Below are 25,242 nucleotides of genomic sequence, written 5' to 3'. Positions count from 1 at the left end.
GCATTGTGTGAGAGAGAGAGGGAGACAGAGACAGAGACAGTGTGAGAGAGAGAGAGAGAGAGACAGAGACAGAGAGAGAGACAGAACCAGTGTGTGAGAGAGAGAGAGAGAGAGGAGTTACACAGACACTGGGCAGGTTAGGATCTGTTTCTGCAAGAACCAACAATGATTGCGTAGTAAAGTGGCCTCTGTGTGTGTGTTACAGGGCTGATCTGGGCGACACAGGGAAGCACCCAGAACCCAAGAGTATTTTTGACTTTGAGCCTGGAAAGGGAGCAGAAGAGGATCGTAGTCGGGTAAGCTGTCATTAACCATCACCTCTCCATGCAGTTTAACTAGAAATATTGTCGCAAAAAGACTGATGGGGTTTGTGTATTGTAGTATAAAGCTGAGCATCCAGATGGCATGTTGTTACAATTCTAAAAAAACTTTTTTTTTTTTTGATTGCCACTAGTTGTCTAAAGCATTATTGTGTCTGTTGAAAGCCTTTTTGTTACTGTCTATTGGCATTTTGTAAGTGGGTTAGACTGAACACTAGAAAGTGGTGGGAAATCAGTAGAGTGCAATGCAACCCTAACTTTTACTAATGCTTATACTTAGGTCAGGGTTCATGCAAGGTGCTTTAATTTGGATTTTTGAAATCAAACTTCTGCCTTTTTTGAAATGAACGATTGAGTGATGAGAAGATGCTGGGAAAAGTAGTTGCGCCCGTCCTGCTGGCCAGAATCTGAGGGAGGAGATGATGACAGCTTCCCTATAGGCTTTAAAGCATATAAAGACACATCAGTGAGATGTTTCATACTTTTATTCAATGAAAGAATAATGCCTTTATCTTAATACATAAAATATAATGCTTTAATAATTTCATCGGGCACAAATAACTATAAAACACAGTGTTAATACTGATATTTCAGTATATTCCTTACAATGCATAAACATAATAAAATGTAAACATTGAACCCAATTCAAATGTGCAAATTAAAACACTTTTTATGTGAGGATAATATATCACTAGGTACAGTGGGGTGTGATTACTTCTCTCAGAATAAATGTTGTACCTTCAGGGGTAAAGCAACTTGTCATTGGAGCATTACCCTTAAAGGGACATCTCTGTTTCTTTAGCACCTTTAAGGTACATATTACATATTCTAAGGTGCATATTTGTGTTTGTGCACATTCGTATGTTAATTAATGAGAATTGTGATGAGAAAAGCTTGTGTACGCGTAGCAGTTATAGTCATCATCACTCGATTTTGTCGAGATTCTGAGAAACTGGCTCGACTTGACACTCTTCTCAAATCCCGAAAATGTTCTTCCATCTGTCTGTCTAAAAATCAGAGCTTTAAAACTACAAGACATGTTAAGCTTTATGTTCTTTTCAAATATATACATTTGAAATGAATATTCAGACTGCACTTAATATTAGTTAACATAAATTCTCAGACAATTCTCAGATTAAGATGTTTGTCAGGACCCCTGGTTGTTTATGACTGACTTCATGTTTGGCTCAGTGTGAATACGAGAATAAAAGAATCTATTGTTTTATCTCCAGTTGTGGAGCTGTGCGAAGGAAGGCAGTCTTGTGATATGTATTAAACCTGTTAACCGCTTGAGTGATTTAACAGCACCGTAGTTTGTAGAGTTGTCTATAGCTGTTTCTACTTTCGTTCTGTTTTCCCTTAATGTGACAGCTGTCATCTCCATTTCATTCACTAAAGACAGCCTTATTTTGTTAACATATTGGAAAGAAGACATCACTTATCTTGTCTTAGTTAGTTAACGGTTCTGGATATCTGACTTGGCTTCAATAAGATTATTAGCTGCCAAGATATGTGAGAGTGAGGAGCTTTTCACATGATACTACCGGTCTGGATCGCTTGTAAAATAGCAAATAGTTGAAGTCTGCTCTTTACCTAACAATTAAATGAGGCCAAACACATCAGGTTTATAGTTACATAGGCTCCTAAGTTGGTTATGAAATGGTGTTCAGTTCTTACCTGTATCTTGTAATTGTAGGTCTTAAAAATAAAGTGTTATTTTAATATCACTAAGTGCGTTTACATGCACATTCATAAAATGATTATGCTTAATAAGCTGACAACGAGTGTGGTCATGTAAACGCATTAAACCGTTTTCCTTTATTTGCCTATGGTCATAATCAGCTTATGCCTAAACCAGTCGACACAGCTAGATTTCTGCCCATTACCCTGATTTTGCCCAGCATGTAAACACCTTAACCTGCGATATATATCACCTTTTTGAAGTGTGCTTGTGTGATATGTGACGGGAAAGCTTTAAGCGCATCCAGCCACAGCGGCAGGCAAGGAGGAAATAAATCCTAATTTCTGACTTTGTGTCAACCCAAGAAATGACACAAAATGTGTTCTCATTTCATGTAGCTGAAATGTTACAGTATTAGAAACCTCAAATATTAGAGGAGAATGAGTCTGTGCTAGACTTTTTGAAATATTCTGGGCTTTTTAATGATTTATTTAACATCACAACCCACATAATAAATAGAATTCTCCATGGAGAATACATGGGTTCTTACTGTATGTTTTCATGTTACCACCAGGAAATAACCTGATTTTTAATACAGTTTTATAAACCCAGTTTACATGCATTGCCAGATTATTGATTTGCACGTAAAGCAGTAAATTGGGTTATTTTAATAAACTGATTTTTGGTAGTTATCAGTATATTAGGGATGGGCATCTCCATAACTGAGGCCGATGCGATATCTTGATGCATAGCCAACATTACGATACATTAAAGATACAAATGAAGTAGCTACCAATGCGATGTGATACGATTCATCTCTATTACGATGCAGTGCGATCCGATTTTTGATTGAGAAACAGTTTAGATAGGAGAAATCAATCTACATATAAAATATTGGTCACAAAATAATAAATAATAAAAGTGTAGCGCATCTACTAATAATTATATCTAAATAATCGTGAATATATGTTAGAAACGATGCATCGCGATACTAATGCTAACATCCGATGCACACTTTAAAAAAAAACTTTTATGCCGATGCACCGGTACGAATTGGTGAATCTTACCATCCTATACAGTGTATTGGTGTGCATGTAAACATGCTTATTGAGATAGTATTATTATTATTATTAATATTTTGAATTAGTATTTATTTTTATATTTTTCATTTTAATTTTAGTTTTAGTAATATTGTTGTTAGCTTTTTAAAAATATGTTTGTATAGTTTGTGTTAATTTTTATTTCAGTTTTAGTTTATTTTAGTACATCAAGTTGAACTAAATGAGAACGACAAATATTCCCTTGAAAGCTAGCTCAAATACAATATGGTTTTGAATGTGTCTAATGATATTGTACTATTGTTGTTTTTCAGTCTCTGAGGTCTGAGTCACAGCTGCCTTCATATTACAGCCCAGTGAAACCTCAATCCCAGTCTCCGTCCATAGAGGTGAGTGTCTGACATACTTCTGCACATCTCACTTTCTGACAATCTGTATGTTTCTTAATTCAGAATTCTGGATTTTTCTTTTTTAAATAATTGCAATAGCCTACTATTAAAAGTGCATTTGTTACAGTGTGTACAATCTGATTAAAAGTCTATGTTCTGGTTAAGCCTTCAGTCTGAAGAAGATATTTTCATGCTGTTGTAATGTAATCAGCATAATCTGAATAAATGAAGGCAGATTCTTTTCCCGCTCTTCTCTTCTGCAAATACTGGACACGCTCTCTATCATAATTTATTATGCTGTGTTTTAGGAATTTCCAAATGTTTTGTGATCTTCACACTGTCAAAGTTTTATTTACATGAAATTGCATGAAGTCCCAGATTGCATTTGGACATGTGAAACCCCACCAACACATAATGTGCTATGTGTCACCTGGCTGTCATGCTGTTGTGCAGGCGACGCTGGTGTCAGAGCTGAACCGTTTTGAGGCGGAGCTGGACTCAGACATTCGTGGTCTGGAGAGGAAACTGTCACAGAAGCAGCAGCAGCGGCGAGGCAGGGGTGAGGTACTGACCCTCCCATCGACACATCACACTCACAGTTAAATCCTCTATCACGCACCTCCCTGAAACCAGACTTTATTTGTCTATGATCTCCTACTGCACATCTGTGTCTAGTTCAGTTCATATAATGATATGCTATGCATACACTACCATTCAAAAGTTTGGGGTTAAAGTTGAATGTTTTTGAAAGTCTCATGTTCACCAAGGCTGCATTAATTTGATAAAAAAATACAGTAAAAAGAGTAATATTGTGAAATATTAATTGCATTTAAAATAACTTGTCAATTTTAATATATTTCAATTAAATTATATTTTATATATTTTTAAATTCATATTTTAAATAACTAAACTGTTTCGCAAGTCTTCCTGTCGTTCAAATTGGACTCCCAGTTTAATTGATCGTGATTTGTGGCCTGTTCATTTCAGACACACACTCAGAATACTTTAGTTCTGAATTTTGCCCTCCAGACTTTATTTGTCTATGATCTCCTACTGCACATCTGTGTCTAGTTCAGTTCATATAATGATATGCTATGCATACACTACCATTCAAAAGTTTGGGGTTAAAGTTGAATGTTTTTGAAAGTCTCATGTTCACCAAGGCTGCATTAATTTGATAAAAAAAATACAGTAAAAAGAGTAATATTGTGAAATATTAATTACATTTAAAATAACTTGTCAATTTTAATATATTTCAATTAAATTATATTTTATATATTTTTAAATTTATATTTTAAATAACTAAACTGTTTCGCAAGTCTTCCTGTCGTTCAAATTGGACTCCCAGTTTAATTTATTGTGATTTGTGGCCTGTTCATTTCAGACACACACTCAGAATACTTTAGTTCTGAATTTTACCCAGCAAATACTAAACAAATACCTTCTTCAAAGTTTTAGAGAGTAAGGGTCACAGAAAAACAGAGACACGGCAGTTAGATAAGACAGAGTTCTGTGAAGTTGTATTTGGCGTACTGTATCAGTCGCTCTAAATGGCTTTTAAATCTTTTGGACTTATAGCTAGACTTTAGTCATCCATTATGGCCTCACTGATTTCTTTAAAATTTCCACACCCTTCAGACAAGGTATTAGTTTTAAGCTCTCTCTTGTTGTGCCCAAAAAAGTCAAAGAGTTTTTCTGCGTTTCTGGCCACCGCTGTTATGTTATCTTCCTGTCAGTGTGCTTCAGGTTGCTGGATGTTGGCTCTGATCTGACAGCTGTGCATGCTGATCCTCTCTGTCACTTCCTGTCATGCCCAACAGCCGCCCACTGCTGAGCTTTCGTTTGAGTCACGCCAACCTGCGCAGTGTCTGCTCTTTATATCCCAGCTCTGTTTATTTGATCCTTTTCTTGCCATGTCTCTCTTTTTGTGATTCTTAAAGGGGCAGTTCACCCAAAAATGATCAGTTGCCCTTCATTTCTTTCCAAATACCAAGGCAAATACCAATACCAAATATAATTTGATCAAAAATACAGTAAAAACAGTTACAAAAAAATACAGTAATAACAGTTTTCTGTTTTAATGTATTTTAAAATGTAATTTATTCCTGTGTTGGCAAAGCTGTATTTTCAGCATCATTACTCCAGTCTTCAGTGTCACATGATCCTTCAGAAATCATTCTAATATGCTGATTTGCTGCTCAAGAAACATTTCTTAATATATTTATCAATTTTCTTTAATCAATTTAAATTCATTCATTCATTCATTCATTCATTGCTTAATTAAAAGTTCAAAGAACAGCATTTATTTGGAATAGAAATCTTTTGTAATATTATGCCTTTACTGTCACTTTTGACTGATTTAATGCATCCTTTCTGAGTAAAAGTATTAATTTCTTTCTCAGCTCAGTATTAATTTCAAATCTTAGTTTTGCCATCATTGGAATAAATTACATTTAAAATATATTTAAATAGAAAATAGTTATTTTAATAATGTAAATAATATATATGTTCTATTTATTGTAATAATAATTTTAATATTTTAATAATTGTAATAATATATAACAATATTTTTGTTTTTACTTTAATCAAATAGATGCAGCCATGGTGAGCATATGAGACTTCTTAAAAAAATAATTTCAAACTTCAATTTTTATTTCAAACTTTCAAATCTTATTTCAAGCTTTCATTTGTATTTTTCTTTGAATACAAAATAAGTTCTTGTTGCTCTATTCAATACAATAGAAATGAAAGGACACTAATTCAGTCACAGCTCAAAAATTAACCAAAAAATCCCCACCTATTTTATGTGAAAAACAGACTCATATTTATGATTCATGTTCACATATTTAAAGGCAGAGTAAGTGATTTCTGGTAGAACAATGTTGATATTTGAAATCACCAAAACAAACACGCCCCTACCCCAAAAGGGTCCCTCGGCGTCCGATCGTAGGCCTCCGCTCCTTGAGTTCTCTCCAGCGCTGGAAAGCTGATCCAATATTTACACGGGTCCTACTTCTTTGCCTTATCGTTCCGCAGACGTTTTCCTCTTTTGTTTTTTTATCTGCCATCTCTATCTTTCTGTCGCTCGGCTCGGCTAATGTCCGTCCCATGCACTGAAAGCTCTCTCCTCCACATCACGAGTAGACACGCCCCTTATTGCTGATTGGCTACAAGTTTGTTTTGCTATTCGGCCCGAATCAGTTTTCTAAAGTGTTTTTGAAAAATCACATACCCTGCCTTTAAATTGCGATTCACTTAAAATCGAACTATTCCTTTAATCTAAAATTAGCTTTTGGCTCAATGAATACTGCACCTTTAATTGTTTAAGGCTTTATGGCTCTCCCTGTTCTTGTGAATTATAAACTGTGGAAATCTTAGCTGATTACATCAGCAGTTCCATCTGATTCACATTTATAATGCGAGCAGAATGAATGGAGTGTAGGACCCAGGGGAGCCGTGCAGCTCTCAGTGCAGGAACGGTCACCGCCTCGTGAGATTGCCTTCGAGCTGCTCCCAAATGCTCCTGTTTAACTGCGTCTTTGAGAGAGTTCATGTGTGTTAGAGCTGAATGAAATTGTGATTTGTATTTACAGGGAGCTAAAACCAACACAGCAACCACAAGAACAGAAGAGAACAGACAAGAAAACAGGTAAGCCTTAGACTTTACTTAATTATACTTTGGAAACAACTATGTCCCTAGAAGTTAGCCAAAAATGACAAACCTTAATAAACATACTTTTTTAAAAATTATTAAAAAAAAAATAAAAATGCACTTTTGGGGTCAGTCTTAATCTAAAGCTAAATTAATTTAATTAATTGTATATATGTTATGCAGTTATGAATGGCTTTTATGTAATTTGGATAGAAGTTAATGTTAGAAGTTATACTTCCTTTATATGAAGCAGGTGGGGTAAAGTAGTTTCGCAGTGTGTTTTGCAGTAATAACATCTAATAATGAATCAGTGTAATTAATGATGATGAAATGTGACACATGCAGTAGATTCTCTGTTGTTTTCGCTGTCTTATTAAGGTCATATGACATGCCCGGCCTGTCTCCTCATCTGATTGGTTAATTGTTGACTCTTTGGCCGGCAGCCCACATACCCGACCCCATGCTGAGCTCTTTGTGTGCCTGTACATGTGTTTGTGTATTTGTCAGAGTGTGTGTGTGTTTATGTCTAAGTGTGTGTGGTCTAATTGAGGATGTCTCCGTCTTTACTCACATGCTTGACCTCGTTCATCTTGTTAATAAAGAGGTACAGTATTGGTTCAGTTCTCAGACTGTATTCGACACACTTTGGATGTGTGTGTGTCCGCAGTTTTCTGCCTGCATCGCTGCTCCTCAAGCAGTTATCCCTCTCTTTATGTGCAGAGCTATAAAAGGCAAAGTTTGGTCCTTCCAGGCCTGTACTTCAGACGTTAATGCCCAAACTGACACCTTTAGCTTCAGTATTTGCTCGCCAGGGGCCCGTATCTCACTGGATCTGACACATTCTTGAGTTCTCGCTCTGTTTTTCTGTGACATGTTGATGCTTTTTGCCCCCTTCAGCCCCCCGCTGACTATCTCCCCACCCTCCAAATGCCATAAATGCCCCTGCTGCTACAAAAAGGATACAGAGTGAGGACAGTTTTATAGCTTCTCTCTTTCTGGAACGATTAATAACCCTGAGGCTGAAAACCTGTTAACACAGTAACTGCTTGTTGGGTTCAAGAATCGGTATGCTGCCATTTTATCAGCATGATATTTGATATAACACACATTGCAGTTTTTACAATAATATGTATAAATATTGTTAAAATAAGGCACTTTTACTCAAGCAAAATTATGATGTTTAGGCTTAAAACAAAGAAGAACTTGTGGGATAGAAAAAAAGATATTTTAAGTATACAGTATTATCTTGTGCAGTATTATGTTTTAAAGATGTTTAGTGCAGCAGAATCCTCCACCATTAGTTAAATCTCTCAGGTCTGTCACATATTCATAAATATTCTCATTTCGATCCTCGTGACCATCTGTTGTGTTTTATGGAATTCTTCCTGTCTTCCTTGAGTCTCACATGTAACCCAGGGTTATTTTTTCAAAGCTCAGGAGACGGAGATCTCTGTTGTTCATGTGTGTATCAGCATTGTAATTATTTACAGTATTTATTTGTGTATTAGTTGAATGTAAAATGAATGGTCTGTTTAAGCTCATGTTCAATCTAATTGCATATTTTGGTGTCTTGGTTGTGCACAGACATTGTTGAGATCTCCTCTGAAGCTCTATAGGAGACACATGCGAGCTTATTGGAGTTTTTGTGGGAGAAAAACCTAAGAATTTGTCCATTCATTCACTAAATCTCATTGATTTTTAGGAAAATTATAAGATCTTATTTGAAGAATAATAATGTCTTGTTTGTTATTTTTCTTCCTTATTGGAAACTAATACCGGTCATTTTGAGGAGTCATGTTAAGGGGCGCTTACACAAATTTGTTTTCAACTAAAAATGTAAAATTTTTATGTGTTTTGGCTGTTCATTTATATGACAACAGCATTTTGGGGGCCTGAAAACAAACTTTTGAAAACAGGTTTCAAAGTGCAAGTTTTTGAAAACGCTATCTTTATCGTCTCCGTGTAAACTACAAAAACGTGAAAGCATATCATAAGTTATGAACTTTACCCTTGCTGTTTTTTTACTTCAGTGTTCTGCATCTACAGTATTTGGGCTAGATTTGTCACATGATAATTTTGTTTTTCTTTTCCAGCTATCCCATAATCCCCTGCTCTGCAGTAAAGCAGGGCACAACAGCGAACTTCATGCATGCTGATGGTAAAATATAGTCATCTTCCTATCCCCTCCTCGCCTGTGTTTCCTGTTTCCTTGTACTTTTTGCCACTCTTCTCCTCTCCTCTCATTCCCTCCAATTAATACAAAGTAAACACATTTCTGTGAAATGAGAAAAACAAATGAAGTCAATCACTGTTCAGCAGGACAGGAAGTGTGTAACAAGCAGCAGGATGGAGGTCTTGATTGCAGATTAGATTTATCCAGTTGTTTTTCCTGGAGATAAATTGAGAAAGACTCTGCCATTGCAAAAAAAATAACGTGTGCAGAGCTGGAGGCCCGATGAACCAGTATTGAGCCAAAAACAACAACAACAACAAAAGATACAACAGAAATTAATTTGATTAATTCTCCAAATTCCCTCAATAATATATGCTACCATTCAAAAGTTTGTGGTTGGTAAGATTTTATTTTAAAAAGGCTGCATTTATTTGTTCAAATATATAGTAAAAATAGTATAATATTGTGAAATATTATCGCAAATATATATGTGGATATATTTTAAAATGTAATTTATTCCTGTGATTCAAAACTGAATTTTCAGCATCATTACTCCAGACTTCAGAGTCACATGATTCTTCAGAGATCATTCTAATATGCTGATTTGCTGCTTAATATTTTATACATTAATAAATTTGAGATAATTTTTTTTTCAGGATTATTTGATAAACAGAAAGCTAATAAAGAAAAACATTTATTTGAAATTGAAATATTTTGTAGCTTTATAAATGTCTTTACAGTTACATTTGATCAATTAAATGCATCCCTGCTGAATAAAAATACTAATTTCTTAAAAAAAAAAATCTTACTGACTCCAAACTGTTGTGACTTAACATGCTTTGAAATATTCGTGAAAAGAATCGCCTAAAATAACAAATGACCAGAAATAGCAATTTCAGATCTTTTTATTACAAATGACATCAACTGACATAGAACATCAACTGATCAAAGACAGGCTATAAACCCCTCATTAAAACCTCTCAAATATGTGGATTGTGTAACAACATAAGACAGTAAAGTATCCAGCTACAAAAATAGCTTTAAAACCAGTGTGCACAGAAACCCTAGTTTAATTTTCAGCAGTCAAGATAACCAAGAGATCCTTCACATGATCACCACATCCTTCACCCTTTTACGCCAAAAGTGCTTAAAGTTGAATAAACACCCAATAATTGCAAGCTAGCAATAGACACAATTCTGCTTTTGATTTTGATATATTATGGGCCGATATCTCATTTCTGGTCTACACTTTCCTCTACAGATCGCATAATGTCATCAGACATGGATTTCCCACCTAAGAAAGAAGAGAGAAAGGTACAGTATTTGATCATTTTTCTCTGCTCTGAGGTTTGAATGGAAAGTAAATATTTGAAAGAAAGCATGTTTGTTTACACAGATGAAAGCAGCGCGAACCAAATTTAATTTCCAAGCACAGTCACCAAAGTAAGTCGAAACAAAAGACACAACACAGATTTCATTATTCCTAATTATTTGCAGAATTGGGACCAGTATATGAAGGATTTGGGAAAATCTGATACAACACAAAAAGCATTGCAAATGTATGGAAGCCTGTTTCCTCCACTGAATAAAAAATAAAAAAGGGTAACTGTGACTTCGGTAACACTTTATTTCGATAGTCCACTTTAGACATTCTATTAACAGTAAGTAACTTTGCAACTACATGTCAACTAGCAGTTAGTAGAGTATTAGTAGACTGTCTGCTTAATATCTTCTAACACTTTCTTTGTGAACGTTCTACTAACCCTAAACCTACCCTAACAGTCTACTCTGAGAGTTAGTAGACATGTAGTTGCAAATTAATGAGAATTAGTTGACATGTAGTTGACATGTAGTTACAAAGTTACTTATAGTTAGTAGAATGTCTAAAGTGGACTATCGAAATAAAGTGTAACCGTGACTTCTTATCTCACAATTCTGACTTTTTTTCTCAGAATTGCGAGTTACAGTATAAAATCAGAATTGTGTGATGTAAACTTATAGTTGTAAGAAAATAGTTTTTTTTCCCCCTCAGAATTGGACTTTAGATATAACTCCCAATTGCGAGTTTATATTTCACAATTCAGAGAAAAGAAGTGAGAATTGCGAGAAAAAAGTCAGAATTGTAAAATATAAACTTGCAACTGCAAGAAAAGTCAGAATAGCGAGTTTTTATCTTGCAATTCTGACTTTATAACTGGCAATTGCGAGTTTATATCACGCAATTCTGAGAAAAAAAGCCAGAATTGAGTTTATATCTCACAATTTTGACTTTATTATTCACAATTGCAAGTTTATATCTTGTAATTCTGACTTTATAAAAAGTCTGAATTATGAGATAAAAAGTTGCACTTACCTTGTTTTATTTTTTTATTCAGTGGTGGAAACAAGCTTCCATATTAATACCACTGCAATAAAATAAAAATTATTATTATTATTATTTTTAAACCTCTCATCCATAGGGAGCTGACCTTACAAAAAGGTGATGTAGTGTACATACACCGGCAAGTGGATGCCAACTGGTATGAAGGAGAGCATCATGGGAGAGTGGGGATCTTTCCCACCAGTTATGTGGAGGTATGCCCATATGTATGCAAATGAAACACTTCACACCATCTTCTTTTCATTTACACTCATTCCTATGTTTTCTTTTCAGATTATTCCTCCAACAGAGAAGCCCACGCCAATAAAGTCTCCCACCATCCAGGTGCTGGAGTACGGAGAGGCTGTAGCCCTGTTCAACTTCAATGCAGACCTGCCTGTGGAACTGTCCTTCAGAAAGGTACCATATACACTGCACTTCTGCAACATATACTACAACAAATCGATTATGTACAGTTGATTTTCATAAAATATTACATTCCAGACTAATTTTCTTGATTCTTAATTGAGCTGAGGTGGAAACCTCTTTAATTTGTGGCTGGTTTGAAATGAATATACTTCTTTTATGGACTTAAATGGTGTGCTTGTGTTCACGGTTTGACGGATTGCACTGATCAGTTAAGTAAAGGCCTTTTTCGTTTTTCGCTTAGGGGGTAAAAAGAAGTTCGAAATTCCTTAGCAGCGGTTTTACTGTTAGTGAACATCCCTGAGAGCGGCATTTAGATGAATATGTAAATATGTGCTGCATGCTTTCTTCACAGTAACAATATAAACACACAACAAAAATGACAGCAGTGAGAAAACAGCAGTGTTCAGTGTTCATATTCTCACTCTCGGATCTCTGACCTCGACGGACAGAACAGAAAAAAAGAACCGGAGGCCCAGAGCCACACCTACTATGTACCGATTACATAATCATCACTGACTGACCAATGGTAGTTTGAAGGTGTTTACTAGTTGGGGCAAACTTTTCCAGAAAGTTTGACTTTGACAAGCTTTTGGTGCTCTTATCGTGCTTCGATCGTGATCAATTCGGCATTTATTTCAAATTATCTGTGCTTGAAAATAATCACAGGACACCACCTGCTGGAGAAATGATAGAGTCACAGAGTCACCAAATCAATTAGGCAATGAATGAATCTAAGTGAGTCTTTCAATCTAAAGTATTCCAAGTCACTGAAATAAATCAAAACCCCCATTGCTAGATGTTAAAAGAATAGTTTGTCCAAAATTACTGTCATCATATATTCACCCTTATGTCATTGCAAAGTTTATGCTGTTTTTCTGGTTACATTCAGGTTACATGGACTTTCAGTATAAATACTACATTAAAAACAGAATTAAATTAAAATAAGACAATACAACTAAAAAAATCGAGATATTATTTAAATTCACCCCCCTCAAGAAAAGCTTTTTTGAAGTATTCCCCCAGTCTTAAAAAACCCTGCATATGAAATAGCCTAATTTTAAAAGTGTGATTTCTAGACCTAGAAAAGTTATTTAGATGAATAAAACCATATTATATATAAATCTTAGTGTATAAAATGTTATATTCTTAAAGGGGCCATGAACTGAGAAACCAAAAGAAACCATATTATATATAAATCTTAGTGTATAAAATGTTATATTCTCAAAGGGGCCATGAACTGAGAAACCAAAAGTCCCTTGATCTTTTGACATAAGTGGTCATTGTACTATAAAAAAACATCCTGTAAGTTTCAGAACTCAAAACTTTCTGGTTAGTCTGAAAACAGATTATATTGTAGGCAGTCTGCCAAAACAACAGCTTGTGGAATGTTCTACTCTATGATGTAATAGTGCGGATAAACACAGCCTTCGCAGAAAAAGATCAACGCCTGCTTCGACATCACTGCCTGTTTAGCCCCGCCCACCAATTCTACATCACTGCCTGTTTAGCCCCGCCCACCGATTCGCGCATGTAGTGTTTACGAGAGAGATGAACGCAGGTCCACTCAGAAACCAAATCATAAAGATGCTCTGAAAACAACAAGACGCTGTGCAGTGCCAAGTTGTGGAAAAACAGTGTTTACGTTGCCTTCCTTCTGATCCCAACGTTAGGAAAGAGTAAACTTTATTTTTAATGAAGATCCAGACTGCGTCAGTAAGAACTTAGTCCTTTGTTCACTTCAATTTACCGCGGATTCATTTACAAACAAGGCATAATCAAAGCCTTGTTTAATAAAATAATAAAAAGACGATGCTGTGCCAACTATATTGGATCCGACAGTAATGTCGCAACACACAAGTGCAAGTAACTGTTTTTATTACGTGATCACTATTGCTTTGTCTGTTAAAAAAATCGTTTGATATGTTCTGAGTATTTATGCGTTAACAGCGTCCATTTGTGAAGGACGTAGACTGTGAAACATACATAACTATTAGCCAATCATAGCAGTGGGCGTATACTTCAGAGTCTACGATCCGCCACGCCTATTCAAACAGAGCGTTCTGATGAGGGGGGTTAAAAACAGGACAGAAAATAGCCTATTACTTCAAAATTATGATGTTATTTAATGTAGCAATCTTGATAACATTATAAGTAGACCTTAGAGAACAGAACAAATTAAAACATAGCAGTGGGCGTATACTTCAGAGTCTACGATCCGCCACGCCTATTCAAACAGAGCGTTCTGATGAGGGGGGTTAAAAACAGGACAGAAAATAGCCTATTACTTCAAAATTATGATGTTTTTTAATGTAGCAATCTTGATAACATTATAAGTAGACCTTAGAGAACAGAACAAATTAAAACAGGCAGTTCATGACCCCTTTAAATCCTTATTCTTAATTCTTGTCGAGTAAATCATGAACCACTTGAAAAAGTCATGGGGCCTTCGAATATTGTTGTAGACAGTAGGGGGCCTTAGAGTCATTAAGGTTGAAAACCGCTGCTTTAAGGCTTGAGTTTGGTAATTAGGGCAATGCTCAGACATGTAAATAAACTTTTTGGAATCAGCTCTCAGCCCTAACTAGTACAAATATGTAGGATAATGGTTGCCTGGAACAATTACAGACAATTACTGCAAATTTTACAGCTTAACATCATTATACACAAATATTCGACCACGGAATGCTGCGATTGACCAATCAGAAGCAAGTATTCCAGAGAACCGTGGTATTTGCCACCAAACAGCTTTCTTCTGTCGTCTCTGTCTCAGGGCGAGGTGATCTCTATCACCAGGCGTGTTGATGATCACTGGCTGGAGGGGCGTATCGCCGGCACCAGCCGCAGTGGAATCTTCCCCATCAACTACGTCCAGGTCAACAAAATGCCCCGCACTAAAAGCAGCGATGACTTTCCATCTTCTCCCACTCTTACCCCAGAGCCGCTCAGCCCTGGTCGACCACAGCACTCCCCTCTGTCTCCCTTGTCACGCTCCTCCGAACCCCAGCTTTCACCTCACAAACACTCCAGCCAATCACGCTCCCCTCTGTCACACGCACAGCCCACCTCCCCAAAACAGCCTTCAAACCACTTCCTGTTCTCGCCCACAAACAACCGGACCAGATCGCTGCACGCTCACAGCCCACTGGAAAAGGACACCCGATCACCCATGTCTCCCTCCAATCATGTGCTGACATCTCCACAGGGCCCGGGACTGCCAGCCAACACCAGCTCGCACCCTCCGTACATCACACAGGTTTGTGTAGACTAACAACACTACCTATCTATGTGTATGACCTATTAATCAGATTATGTCTTTAGTGAATATTTTGTGGCAGATAAGTGTTTTATCAAATTTGAGTATTTTTTATTTGTACAGTACAGTTCACAATTTTGGGGTTAGTAAGATTTTTTTTTTTTTTTTGAAAGACATTAATACTTTTTTTTTTTTTGGCATGGATGCATTAAATTGATAAAAAAAAAGTGATAGTAAGGCCTTTTACATTGTTAACATTGTTGTCAACACTGATAATAATAAATGTTTCTTGAGCAGCAAATCAGCATTTGCTGATTACAGTTATTTTAAGCTGTAATAATATATTGTTACAAAATATTACTTTTACAGTTTTCTTACTGTATTTTTGATCAAATAAATGCAGCCTTGGTCAGCAGAAGTGACTTTCTTACAAATATGTTACGAAAATCTTACTGACCACAAACTTTTGAATGGTGGAATGTTTTTGCATTGTGGCATTATGTGTTTTTAATTTTAGTAATTTTATTTAAACACTACAGTTCAAAGTTTTTGGATCAGTAAGATTTTTTCTTTTTCTTTTTGAAAGAAATTGGTACTTTTATTCAATAAGCATGCATTAAGTTGATCAAAAGTGAAAATCCTGAAATCCTGACAGTTTCCACAAAAATATTAAGCAGCACAGCTGTTTTCAACAATGATAATAATAAGATTTTTTCCCCTTTGTGCATCAAATCAGCATATAAGAATGATTTCTGAAGGAACGTGGCACTGAAGACTGAAGAAAAATTCAGCTTTGCATTACAATAATAAATAACATTAAAACAGTTATTTTAAATTGTAATAATATTTCACAATATTAATTTTATATTATATTAATTATAATTGTATATAATTGTATGAAATTAAAAATTAATATGCTGCATTTTTTTATAAAATAAATGCATAAAGGACTTCTTTCAAATCTTTTAAAAACATAAAAAAAGAAAACAAACCTTACTGACCCCAAACGTTTGAATGGTAGAATATTTTTGTATTGTGGTAAATAAATGTTTATTTATTTTAAGCTATTTTATTTGTGTAGTTCATGCATTTTCATTCAATTATACTATACACACAGTAAGGATCAAAAGTGAAAAATCTATATCAGCTAATCACAAGTAACAGCATAAAAACTTGTTAAAGGGAAAAAAAAATGTTTCCATGAATAAGTGCGAATACTTAAGCCATATTGCATATTTTTTTGGGGGAAAAATCTAAATAAATAAAACTACAACAATCATGTTTAGGATGGGACCAGAACACAATCTCCACAGCCCAATGCAGAGGTTAAAATTCCTTCCACATCACAGTCTCCTGTGAACACGGGTTATTCACGACAACCGTGAGTATTCAGGACATCGTTCGTTACTATAGGTCTAATTCAAGCAAGCATAGAAATATCATTTATTAGTTTTATGACTGATTAAAGGAGTAGTTAAGTAAACTAAATCATCTTGTGAAAGTCATAAGGTTTAGAACATGAAAGAATGTGACGGAATACGACAGAATGTTTATTTTTGTGTGAACTGTCCCTTTAAGAATGTAGAAAATACACTTCTAGGGTTAATCCAGCTACAGTTTTCACTCTTGACCATTTGTTATTCTTTTTCATTCCATCTTTCTCTTTGCATTCAGGTATAAAGCGGTTTACAACTATAAACCCCAGAATAGAGACGAGCTGGCATTGAGAGAAGGAGATATCGTTCAGGTCCTAGAGAAGTGTGATGACGGCTGGTTTGTAGGTAATGGCCCTTTAAGTTTGCTTCACTTTACAGCTCATTCTGGCCAAAAACTGCCCACTTATATAGTACAGGATAGGTCTGTTTGACTTTGTAAAGAGATCAACCACTGGAATGAATGATATATTGGTATATTGATTATATTGATATATTGATTATCACCTCATATTATAATTTCACATTTGGTAATTATATTTTAATTATAATGTTGCAATGGCTAAATTGACTTCAATCGTTTAAAACTATTGATGTTATTTTAGCGTAGTTGTACAGAATTGTAGGGGCAGGTTAGACTGAAATGGACATTAATAATATTTAAGGCCTACAGTATTATATAGAATATTATATAGAATACAAATACACACTAAACGACTGCTATGGAAATATTTGAACATAGCAATATGCTGATTTGCTGCTCAAGAAACATTTCTGATTATTATCGTTGTTGAAAACAGTACTGCTTAATTGTGGAAATATATTTTTTCTAGTGCAGTCAAACGATTAATCGCGATTAATCACATCCAAAATAAAAGTTTTTGTTTACATAATATATGTGTGTGCACTGTGTATATTTATGATGTATATATAAATACAAACAAATGCATGTATATATTTAAAAACCGTTATGTTTATATATTAAACATATTTATATATAATATAAAATATAATAATATAAATATATAAATGTATATGTAGGATATGTAAATATTTTATATATAAATATTTTCAAAATATATAATGAATGTGTGTGTATTTATATATACATAATAAATAAACAGTATACATACATATATTATGTAAACAAAAACTTTTATTTTGCGATTAATCGCGATTAATCGTTTGACAGCACTAATTTTTTCATGATTCTTTGATGAATAAGAAGTTCAAAAGAACAGCATTTATTTGAATTAAAATCCTTTTGTAACATTAGAAATGTTTTTACTGTCACTTTTGTCAATTTAATGCATCCTTAATTAATAAAAGTAATATTTGATAATATGATATATAATATAATATAACAAAACTGAAAGATGTATCTTTTATAGGTTTTAAGTGTGGTCTCAGTGCAAAGCCCTTCCCTGTGCTGCCCTCTCTCGGCCAATTCTCACATTATAATGTGCTAGCAAAGTGGTAGCTGCTTTGCGTCACAAGTTTTCTTGCTTAAATTACTTTATATTCTTCTTTTCCTGCCAGGTACGTCTGAGAGGACCCAAGCTTTTGGAACATTCCCTGGCAACTATGTGGCACCAGTTTGAGAGCTTCCACCAGTTCTTGTTCACTGACACTACAGGCTCAACCACTAATCAATGCAAAATACAGTCTGCCTGTACTGCCACTGTACACTACACACAAAACCACTGCCCTCCTCACGAACACAAATATAAAGCCATAAAAACTCCTTCACATCCTCCACCAAGCATGTGCACTCCTCACCTTACAGTATCTCTTGCAGACGTTGCACACAGTTGGGTTTGACCCACTCACGTGTGATGAAGCCACACTGAATTACGCTATTGACTTTATCTAAGATGACTTACTCAATTTTAACATCTTTGTAAAGCTTACCTCCATTTTGGTTTCAGATTTGTAGCAACATTGCCAACGCTACATATCCTGAGGATCTGGATGTAAGAGATGGTTAAAACCGTCCGTTTTTTTCTTTTTCTTTTTCTTTTTTCCAGACGCTCATCACAGTTGTCATTTATCTGTTGCGCTGGCTTAGCTGATCGCCACATCATATACTGTAATAATCACAGCCGCAGTCTTTGCAAGCATTATCAAGTATCTGTAAGCGCTTAATGCAGTTGTCGCCAAGTGTTTAATCTGTCTGTATTAGGTTCATGTTAATTGTGTAGCAAACCCAGCGTTCAACATTATGTTCAGCTTTAGGACGGGGAAAGTGTTGCTGTGCGGTTTCAAACTCTTTTGTATGAGTAAAAGTCTCCTGCTCAGTGAAAAAATCAGTTAAGGTTTGATATGTTGTGGTGGGTTAAACATGGTTTTTGACTTTATATCAATGATTTAAATCTATATCCAAAACCATATTGAACTGAAAATATTAATTAATGCAAGATCAGTCTTCAGGATCAGAAGAACATCATGATTTGCATGCATATTCATTCACAGTGGGGGAAAAAAAAAAAATCTTGAGCAGTATTTCGTCTTGTTTTCCTGTAAACATTATAAAACAAGAATAATACTTTGTTTAAGGAGCAAAATTGTACTAGGTAAAATTTCAGAGAATATATCTTAACCTAAGTTTATATATGTGACCCTGGACCACAAAACCAGTCATAAGGGTCAATTATTCAAAATTGAGATTTATACATCATCTGAAAGATGAATAAATAAGATTTCCATTGATGTATGGTTTGTTAGGATAGGACAATATTTGGCTGAGATACAACTATTTGAAAATCTGGAATCTGAGGGTGCAAAAAAATCTAAATATTGCGAAAATCGCCTTTAAAGTTGTCCAAATGAAGTTCTTAGCAATGCATATTACTAATCAAAAATTAAGTTTTGATATATTTACAGTAGGAAATTTACAAAATATCTTCATGGAACATGATCTTTACTTAATATCCTAATGATTTTTGGGATAAAGGAAAAATCAATCATTTTGACCCATACAATGTATTTTTGGCTATTGCTACAAATATACCCCAGCGACTTAAGACTGGTTTTGTGCTCCAGGGTCACATATGTTTTACGTATGTGATGTTTTTTTCTTGTTTTAAGCATTAATATTACTTTTTTATGCTTACAAAAAGAACTTAAAATATTACATATCAATCATGAGCTCTTAGGATTTTACAAGTTGAAACTGACACCTTAAAATGAAGTCAGCTTGTGTTTATTATGTCAAAGCACATGTGCACAGGTTTTAAGACAGGAGCCGGAGGACTTTTCACTGATGGTTTATGTTGGCTATAAAAAAGGTTGTGGAAGATGCCGGCGTTCATCGAATTCCATCATTAACTCGCTTCGTCTTCTGTTTTTAATTATCTGGGAACTGAAGTAGCTGACTGCATTTTGTTGTACAGATTGTCGAATCCTTATCACACAGTTATCAAATAATGGAAAAAAGATAATATATTTTTATTGACACACAGTATGTATTGCAGTATGTAAGGTACTCACAGATTTTGATAATGATCAAATAAATAATGAAAAACATTGGTTTGCTTGTTACTTTCACTATTTGAATCATTCTGATTTTCTTCATAGGCCAGTCTGAAGACTAAATGCCTTGCAGCACCTGCTTTATGCAGTAAATGCTTCTGTTGTTATTCCCACGCTGTCTTTCATTAGTCAACACACCTATTTGTATGCAACAAATGAAATAATTACTCTTGAGAACATGATGACAGGCCAATGTCATATAGCTCATAATGCCTTAATTTTCCAAAACACAGAAGCAGAACAACAACCTTTTATAACCTCAGTGCTGCTGCCCCAGACTGTTTGATCTTGTGTGTTTGGAGATTGTACTGATTGATTTAGACTGACACACATATATATATATATATATATATAAAAATAGGTTTAAGACAGTTTTTGGTAGATTTGTAATATTAATATTATTTTTCGTAGTGTTTTTAAAATGATTTTCAAATAATAATGTTATTTTAATTTATCAGTATTGTATAATTATTTGCTACATGTATTTGATCAAAATACAGTAAAACCAGTAATTTTCTGAAATGTTCTTACAATTTACAATTACTCCAGTCACGTGATCCTTCAGAAATCATTCTAATATGCTGATCTGGTACTCAAGAGCTGTTCTGCTTGATATTTTTGTAGAAATTGTGATATTTGTTTTTCTTTTCGATTCTTTGATGAATAGAAATTTCAAAGAACACACTTTATTTGAAATAGAAATCATTTTTAACATTATAAATGTCTTTACTTTTTTTAAATTTTCAAAAATGTCACTTTTGATCAATTTCCGAATAAAAGTAGCGATTTATTTTGTTTTAAGGCGATTTTAGAATCTTACATTTTACCTGCAGAATTAATAAGATTTTCTAATTATTTATCACCGCCAGCAGGTGGCGCACTGGCACAACACGTTAAAAATATTTGCTTTTAAAATCATATTTCTCTTTCATCCCACCCCCTCGACACGCCCCGCGTGCCACCCTCGCGTGCCACCCCCAGCCTTTATTTTGACAGCAACACGTGGCATGTGATGCTCCATCATCTACAGCGGAAACATTCTCGGGAAAAGTTCGAAAAAAACTGGGCGGTGTGGGAATTTGGTCACATGGAGCGTACAGCCTAAAAACTGACGCGCTGAAAGTGTCTCAATCAGGTCTGCGTTAGGAAGCGGACAGAGTTTGTGACTGAACGCGTGCGTGTTTTTGACGTCATCCGCACAGGTGCCAAACTCTGAGTTGTGATTACTCCTAACCGCGCGCCAACCATTTACCAGGTAAGTTTATTTTCCTTAATATGATAACTAAATATGTCCCGTTACTGGGTTGCGTTTGTTTAGAAGTGATATACTCATCCTGTGCGTTTGCGTACTTCAGGTGAGGCACGAGAAACATGGCATCAGTTCAGCATCCTTCAGTCTTTCACTGTCACTGCTGCTCTCTATCTCTTTTATTGCATCCGGATGCTTTACTGAAAAGCCTGACTATCCTACGCAGAAATTAGAGAAAAACTGAATGTTTCAGCTTGTTTAAGTGATGAAAAGGATCTAATATGTCGTTTGAATCAACACAACAGCTGTAACACTGCAGCTTAATTCAGAGGAGTAGTGAGTCTAGTTCTCCATCACTCAAAGCCCCCTTTTCAGTGTTCTTTCTTTCTTTCTTTTTCTTTCTTTCTTTCTTTCTTTTAAAGCACATTAGTAAATACATAGTGCACCAAAATGCTGTACATTAGGGAGATTAAACTAGACAAACTTAAGAAACAGTAAAACCAAAGGAAGTTCAGACATATTTGTTTTTACACTATCACAAAGGTCAAAGAGAACAAATGAGACTAGGCGTTTTTTTTTACTTATTATTTTGTATTTTTAGGGGATTTTTGTGGTAATACGTTATGTTTATGCAGTAGTTATACTAATCTACTTATTGCCTGTTAACTCCTTTTTGAGCATAGCTAAACCCGAAAATGAAATTTCCAACTTAAACTTTCCTAAATCTTGAATGATTTGGAGCACTTAACATTATTGCTGAAGTGAAAAAAAAAACGCAAAGTGAAATTTAAAAAGAAAAAAAAGTTTTATGAAAAATGCGTGAAAACTTTCACTAATTTTATGTGAAATATATTTTCCAATACATATTGTACTCTAAGATTACGAGAAAACCAAAGCCATACATCTTAACGAGTTGTGTTCCAAATTAGAGGTTAATACCGCAAAAACAACAAAAAAAGATTTCCTAAAGATTTTATTTGGGTGCAGTACAAAACGATTCCACTAGATGAAATTGATTTCCAATGCGCCCATTTTTGACTGTTTCTTTCGGGATAGTTTAACCTTTTTGAGTCATGTTCATGTGTTTGTGTGCGTGTGTGTTCACATAGCAAGTGCCAAAACCTTTACCAATTTCATACCATTCAGAATAAGGTAAAAAAAAATTCTTATTCTTATAGAAGGGCACCAAAGGGTTAAACGTGTTGATGGAGGTGGAGGTCCTAATAGAGAGTGGAAAACCTTGGGACACCCTTACACTTTAAACATGTGTTCAGAATATAACTAGATGTTATTAAAGCTTTAAAACATGCTACATTAGAATGAAATCCGAATGGGTAAGAGTCCAGATGATGACAGACCAGAATACAATGTAATGTACATTAAGAGATTCAGTAACTGGAAACACTTGATTTTGTGTGCTTATGATGTTAAAAAATGTTGTCTAGGTAGGGCAGCTCACTTGGTTTTAAGATGCATACTTCTGCTTGATAGTTGTCTTTAAATAGACTGTGATTCATAAGTGCATGCACACAGTTGTTTTTGATATTTTGAGGGTATGCAATGGATTTTCTTGTATGCTGGTTGGGGTTTTGCTCCGGGACAGACTGGAATGTTTTGGATTCAGTTATGCAGAATAATGTGAAAAGTTACAGATTAAAGCGTCAACACTGTCCAAACTCACATGGCCAGCCTCAGAAATGAATAAATGTCTGACTTAACAGATGTTGCATAAAAAATAACCAGTTTCTACCAGTTGCTCCTGTATTGTTGCTGTAGCACAGCTCTCTGTTGGTTTAGAGTGAGCAGAATGCAGTTTTGAGGCTGGGCACTGAATGTAATTGATGACTGAGCAGTACTTTTGAATTGATGGGGAAAAAGCCAGACGTGTTTCTGTACTCACGTGTCTGTGCATTGACCAAACCCATTGAGAGAGCTTTTGTACCTCTCTATTGTCTCCACCTGTGCAATTCTTCTCATCTCTCGATTTTAGCTTCTCCCACACTGTTACTCTGCTTTACCCAGCTTCCATCACTCCAAAACGCACACATTCTTCTCATTCATGTTTTGTTTTTGTTATGCTCTTTTGTTATATTTATTGGCACTGTAAACAATAGTGTGAATAAACAAGTATTAACAAATTAATAACAATAGCGGGGTTATCATAAACTAAAACTATTAAAAAAATATTTTAATTGAAATAAAGCTGAAATAATTAAATAGAAATGGAAAAAACTAAATGATGATGATGATAATTCAATAGAAAAAATGTAATTATGCTTAGAAATGTTGCCTTGGCAACTAACTGAAAAAGCACTAAAGTGATAAAGCACTAATTTTACTAACTGGAAATAAATAAAAAAAACTTTATCTGAAAATCAAACCTTCATAGTAATATTTAAAAAATTAAACAAAAATGACAAAAGCACATAACAGAAGTGAAAGAGTCTCAGGTTACGTATGTAACCATGGTTCCCCGAGTAGGGAATGAAACACTGCGTCCTCTAGGGGTCGCTATGGGGAACACCTTCAGTGTGACCGGTGTCTGAAGCATATATCTAAAAATGACAATAACATTGGCCGGCGACAGCCTATGACGTCACTACTGGTGCGACTATAGTATAAATAGGCGCCTGGAGAACACGTCATCAGCTTCTTCTTCTGAAGCTTGCATCCGAAGCATGGCAGGAAACCTAGAGGACTCAGTGTCTCGTTCCCTACTCAGGTTACGCATGTAACCATGGTTCCCTGAGTCGTTCCCTTTCAATCGTACTAGGTCTTGGCCTGTCACCCAGGGGGCTACCGCTTGCTCTGCATGAGCTTGCTGAAGGAACGGTCTCAACAGACCCCTAGTAGCAACACCTCGTTAAAGTAGGTATCCTGAGGATACATAGGTGGAGTGGTGCCCAAGGTGGAACCGGGGCCTAACCGACTCAAGAAAGGGCACGAAGCTGCCGCGCGTAGCCCCTACCATACAGGATTGTAGAAAGAACGCAAAAAGCTTAATGTGCGAACTTACCATAGTGTGGATTTTAGAAAGTGCGCAGGGACTTCGCGTGCGCACTTACCATATCATGGATTTGAAAGATACCGTTCTAAGGGGCCCTTGTGGCACTCTGAAGGAGCGGACCATAGATGAAAATGGCGCATCCCAAGAACAATACGTCTGAGAAGCACCAACTCATCCTCATGGTATAATGCTGGAATGGCTAGCAGTAAGTTACCTAGCTGAGGGAGCGGGAGCACTGCTAAACACCACCACGAGAACACCCCACGGAGCGGGGAATTCAACTCCTCAGAAGGGGAGAGAACTCGAACGCTCGGAAGAAAGCACCATGCTCATAAATAACCCTCTACAGTGAGGGGAGCGATGCTTTAAAAGTGCATCAACAGTAGGGCTGGGTATCGTTAAAATTTTTTCGATACCGATACAGTTACCTTGACTTCGATACCGGTTCCTGAACAATACTTTTTTCGATACCAATTTTATGAAATCAATTTGAACAAGATTACATTATCTAAAAAAACAACAACTTGGGTTTTATTATTCAGCTTGTTGATGTTTATACAAACTCAAAGACTCATCTCCTGAGCCACTGCACAAAGGAACAAAATGTAACCAACACAAATCATATAGTTTATATAGTTTCAATAAAGCTCAAATAGTCTTCAGTTTACACATCTGTTAGCTACATTTACACTAGTGCGCGTGACAGAA

General features: G+C 35.5%; 2 protein-coding genes across 2 annotated transcripts in view; both read left to right on the top strand.

Annotated features, from left to right (window-relative positions):
- LOC107740994 (vinexin-like) overlaps nt 1-19,389 on the top strand; it is a 28,791-nt gene extending 9,402 nt beyond the window's left edge. The window contains exons 6-17 of the mRNA XM_016553570.1: nt 3,374-3,448; nt 3,902-4,012; nt 7,042-7,097; nt 9,194-9,258; nt 10,535-10,587; nt 10,670-10,716; nt 11,733-11,847; nt 11,927-12,052; nt 14,832-15,314; nt 16,601-16,695; nt 16,989-17,095; nt 18,287-19,389. Of these exons, the coding sequence (XP_016409056.1) occupies nt 3,374-3,448; nt 3,902-4,012; nt 7,042-7,097; nt 9,194-9,258; nt 10,535-10,587; nt 10,670-10,716; nt 11,733-11,847; nt 11,927-12,052; nt 14,832-15,314; nt 16,601-16,695; nt 16,989-17,095; nt 18,287-18,348 (1,395 nt within the window). The 3' untranslated portion in view covers nt 18,349-19,389. The remainder of the gene's footprint in view (nt 1-3,373; nt 3,449-3,901; nt 4,013-7,041; nt 7,098-9,193; nt 9,259-10,534; nt 10,588-10,669; nt 10,717-11,732; nt 11,848-11,926; nt 12,053-14,831; nt 15,315-16,600; nt 16,696-16,988; nt 17,096-18,286) is intronic.
- A 1,888-nt stretch (nt 19,390-21,277) lies between these two features.
- LOC107740981 (PDZ and LIM domain protein 2-like) overlaps nt 21,278-25,242 on the top strand; it is an 87,662-nt gene continuing 83,697 nt past the window's right edge. The window contains exon 1 of the mRNA XM_016553549.1: nt 21,278-21,533. The gene's annotated coding sequence lies outside the window, so the exon portion shown is untranslated. The remainder of the gene's footprint in view (nt 21,534-25,242) is intronic.

This window comes from Sinocyclocheilus rhinocerous, unplaced genomic scaffold (assembly GCF_001515625.1).
Source record: "Sinocyclocheilus rhinocerous isolate Xijiao unplaced genomic scaffold, SAMN03320098_v1.1 scaffold1548, whole genome shotgun sequence".
Classification (NCBI taxonomy): Eukaryota; Metazoa; Chordata; class Actinopteri; order Cypriniformes; family Cyprinidae; genus Sinocyclocheilus; species Sinocyclocheilus rhinocerous.
Note: the sequence above shows the minus strand (reverse complement) of the source record. Positions and strands in the feature narration are given on the sequence as shown.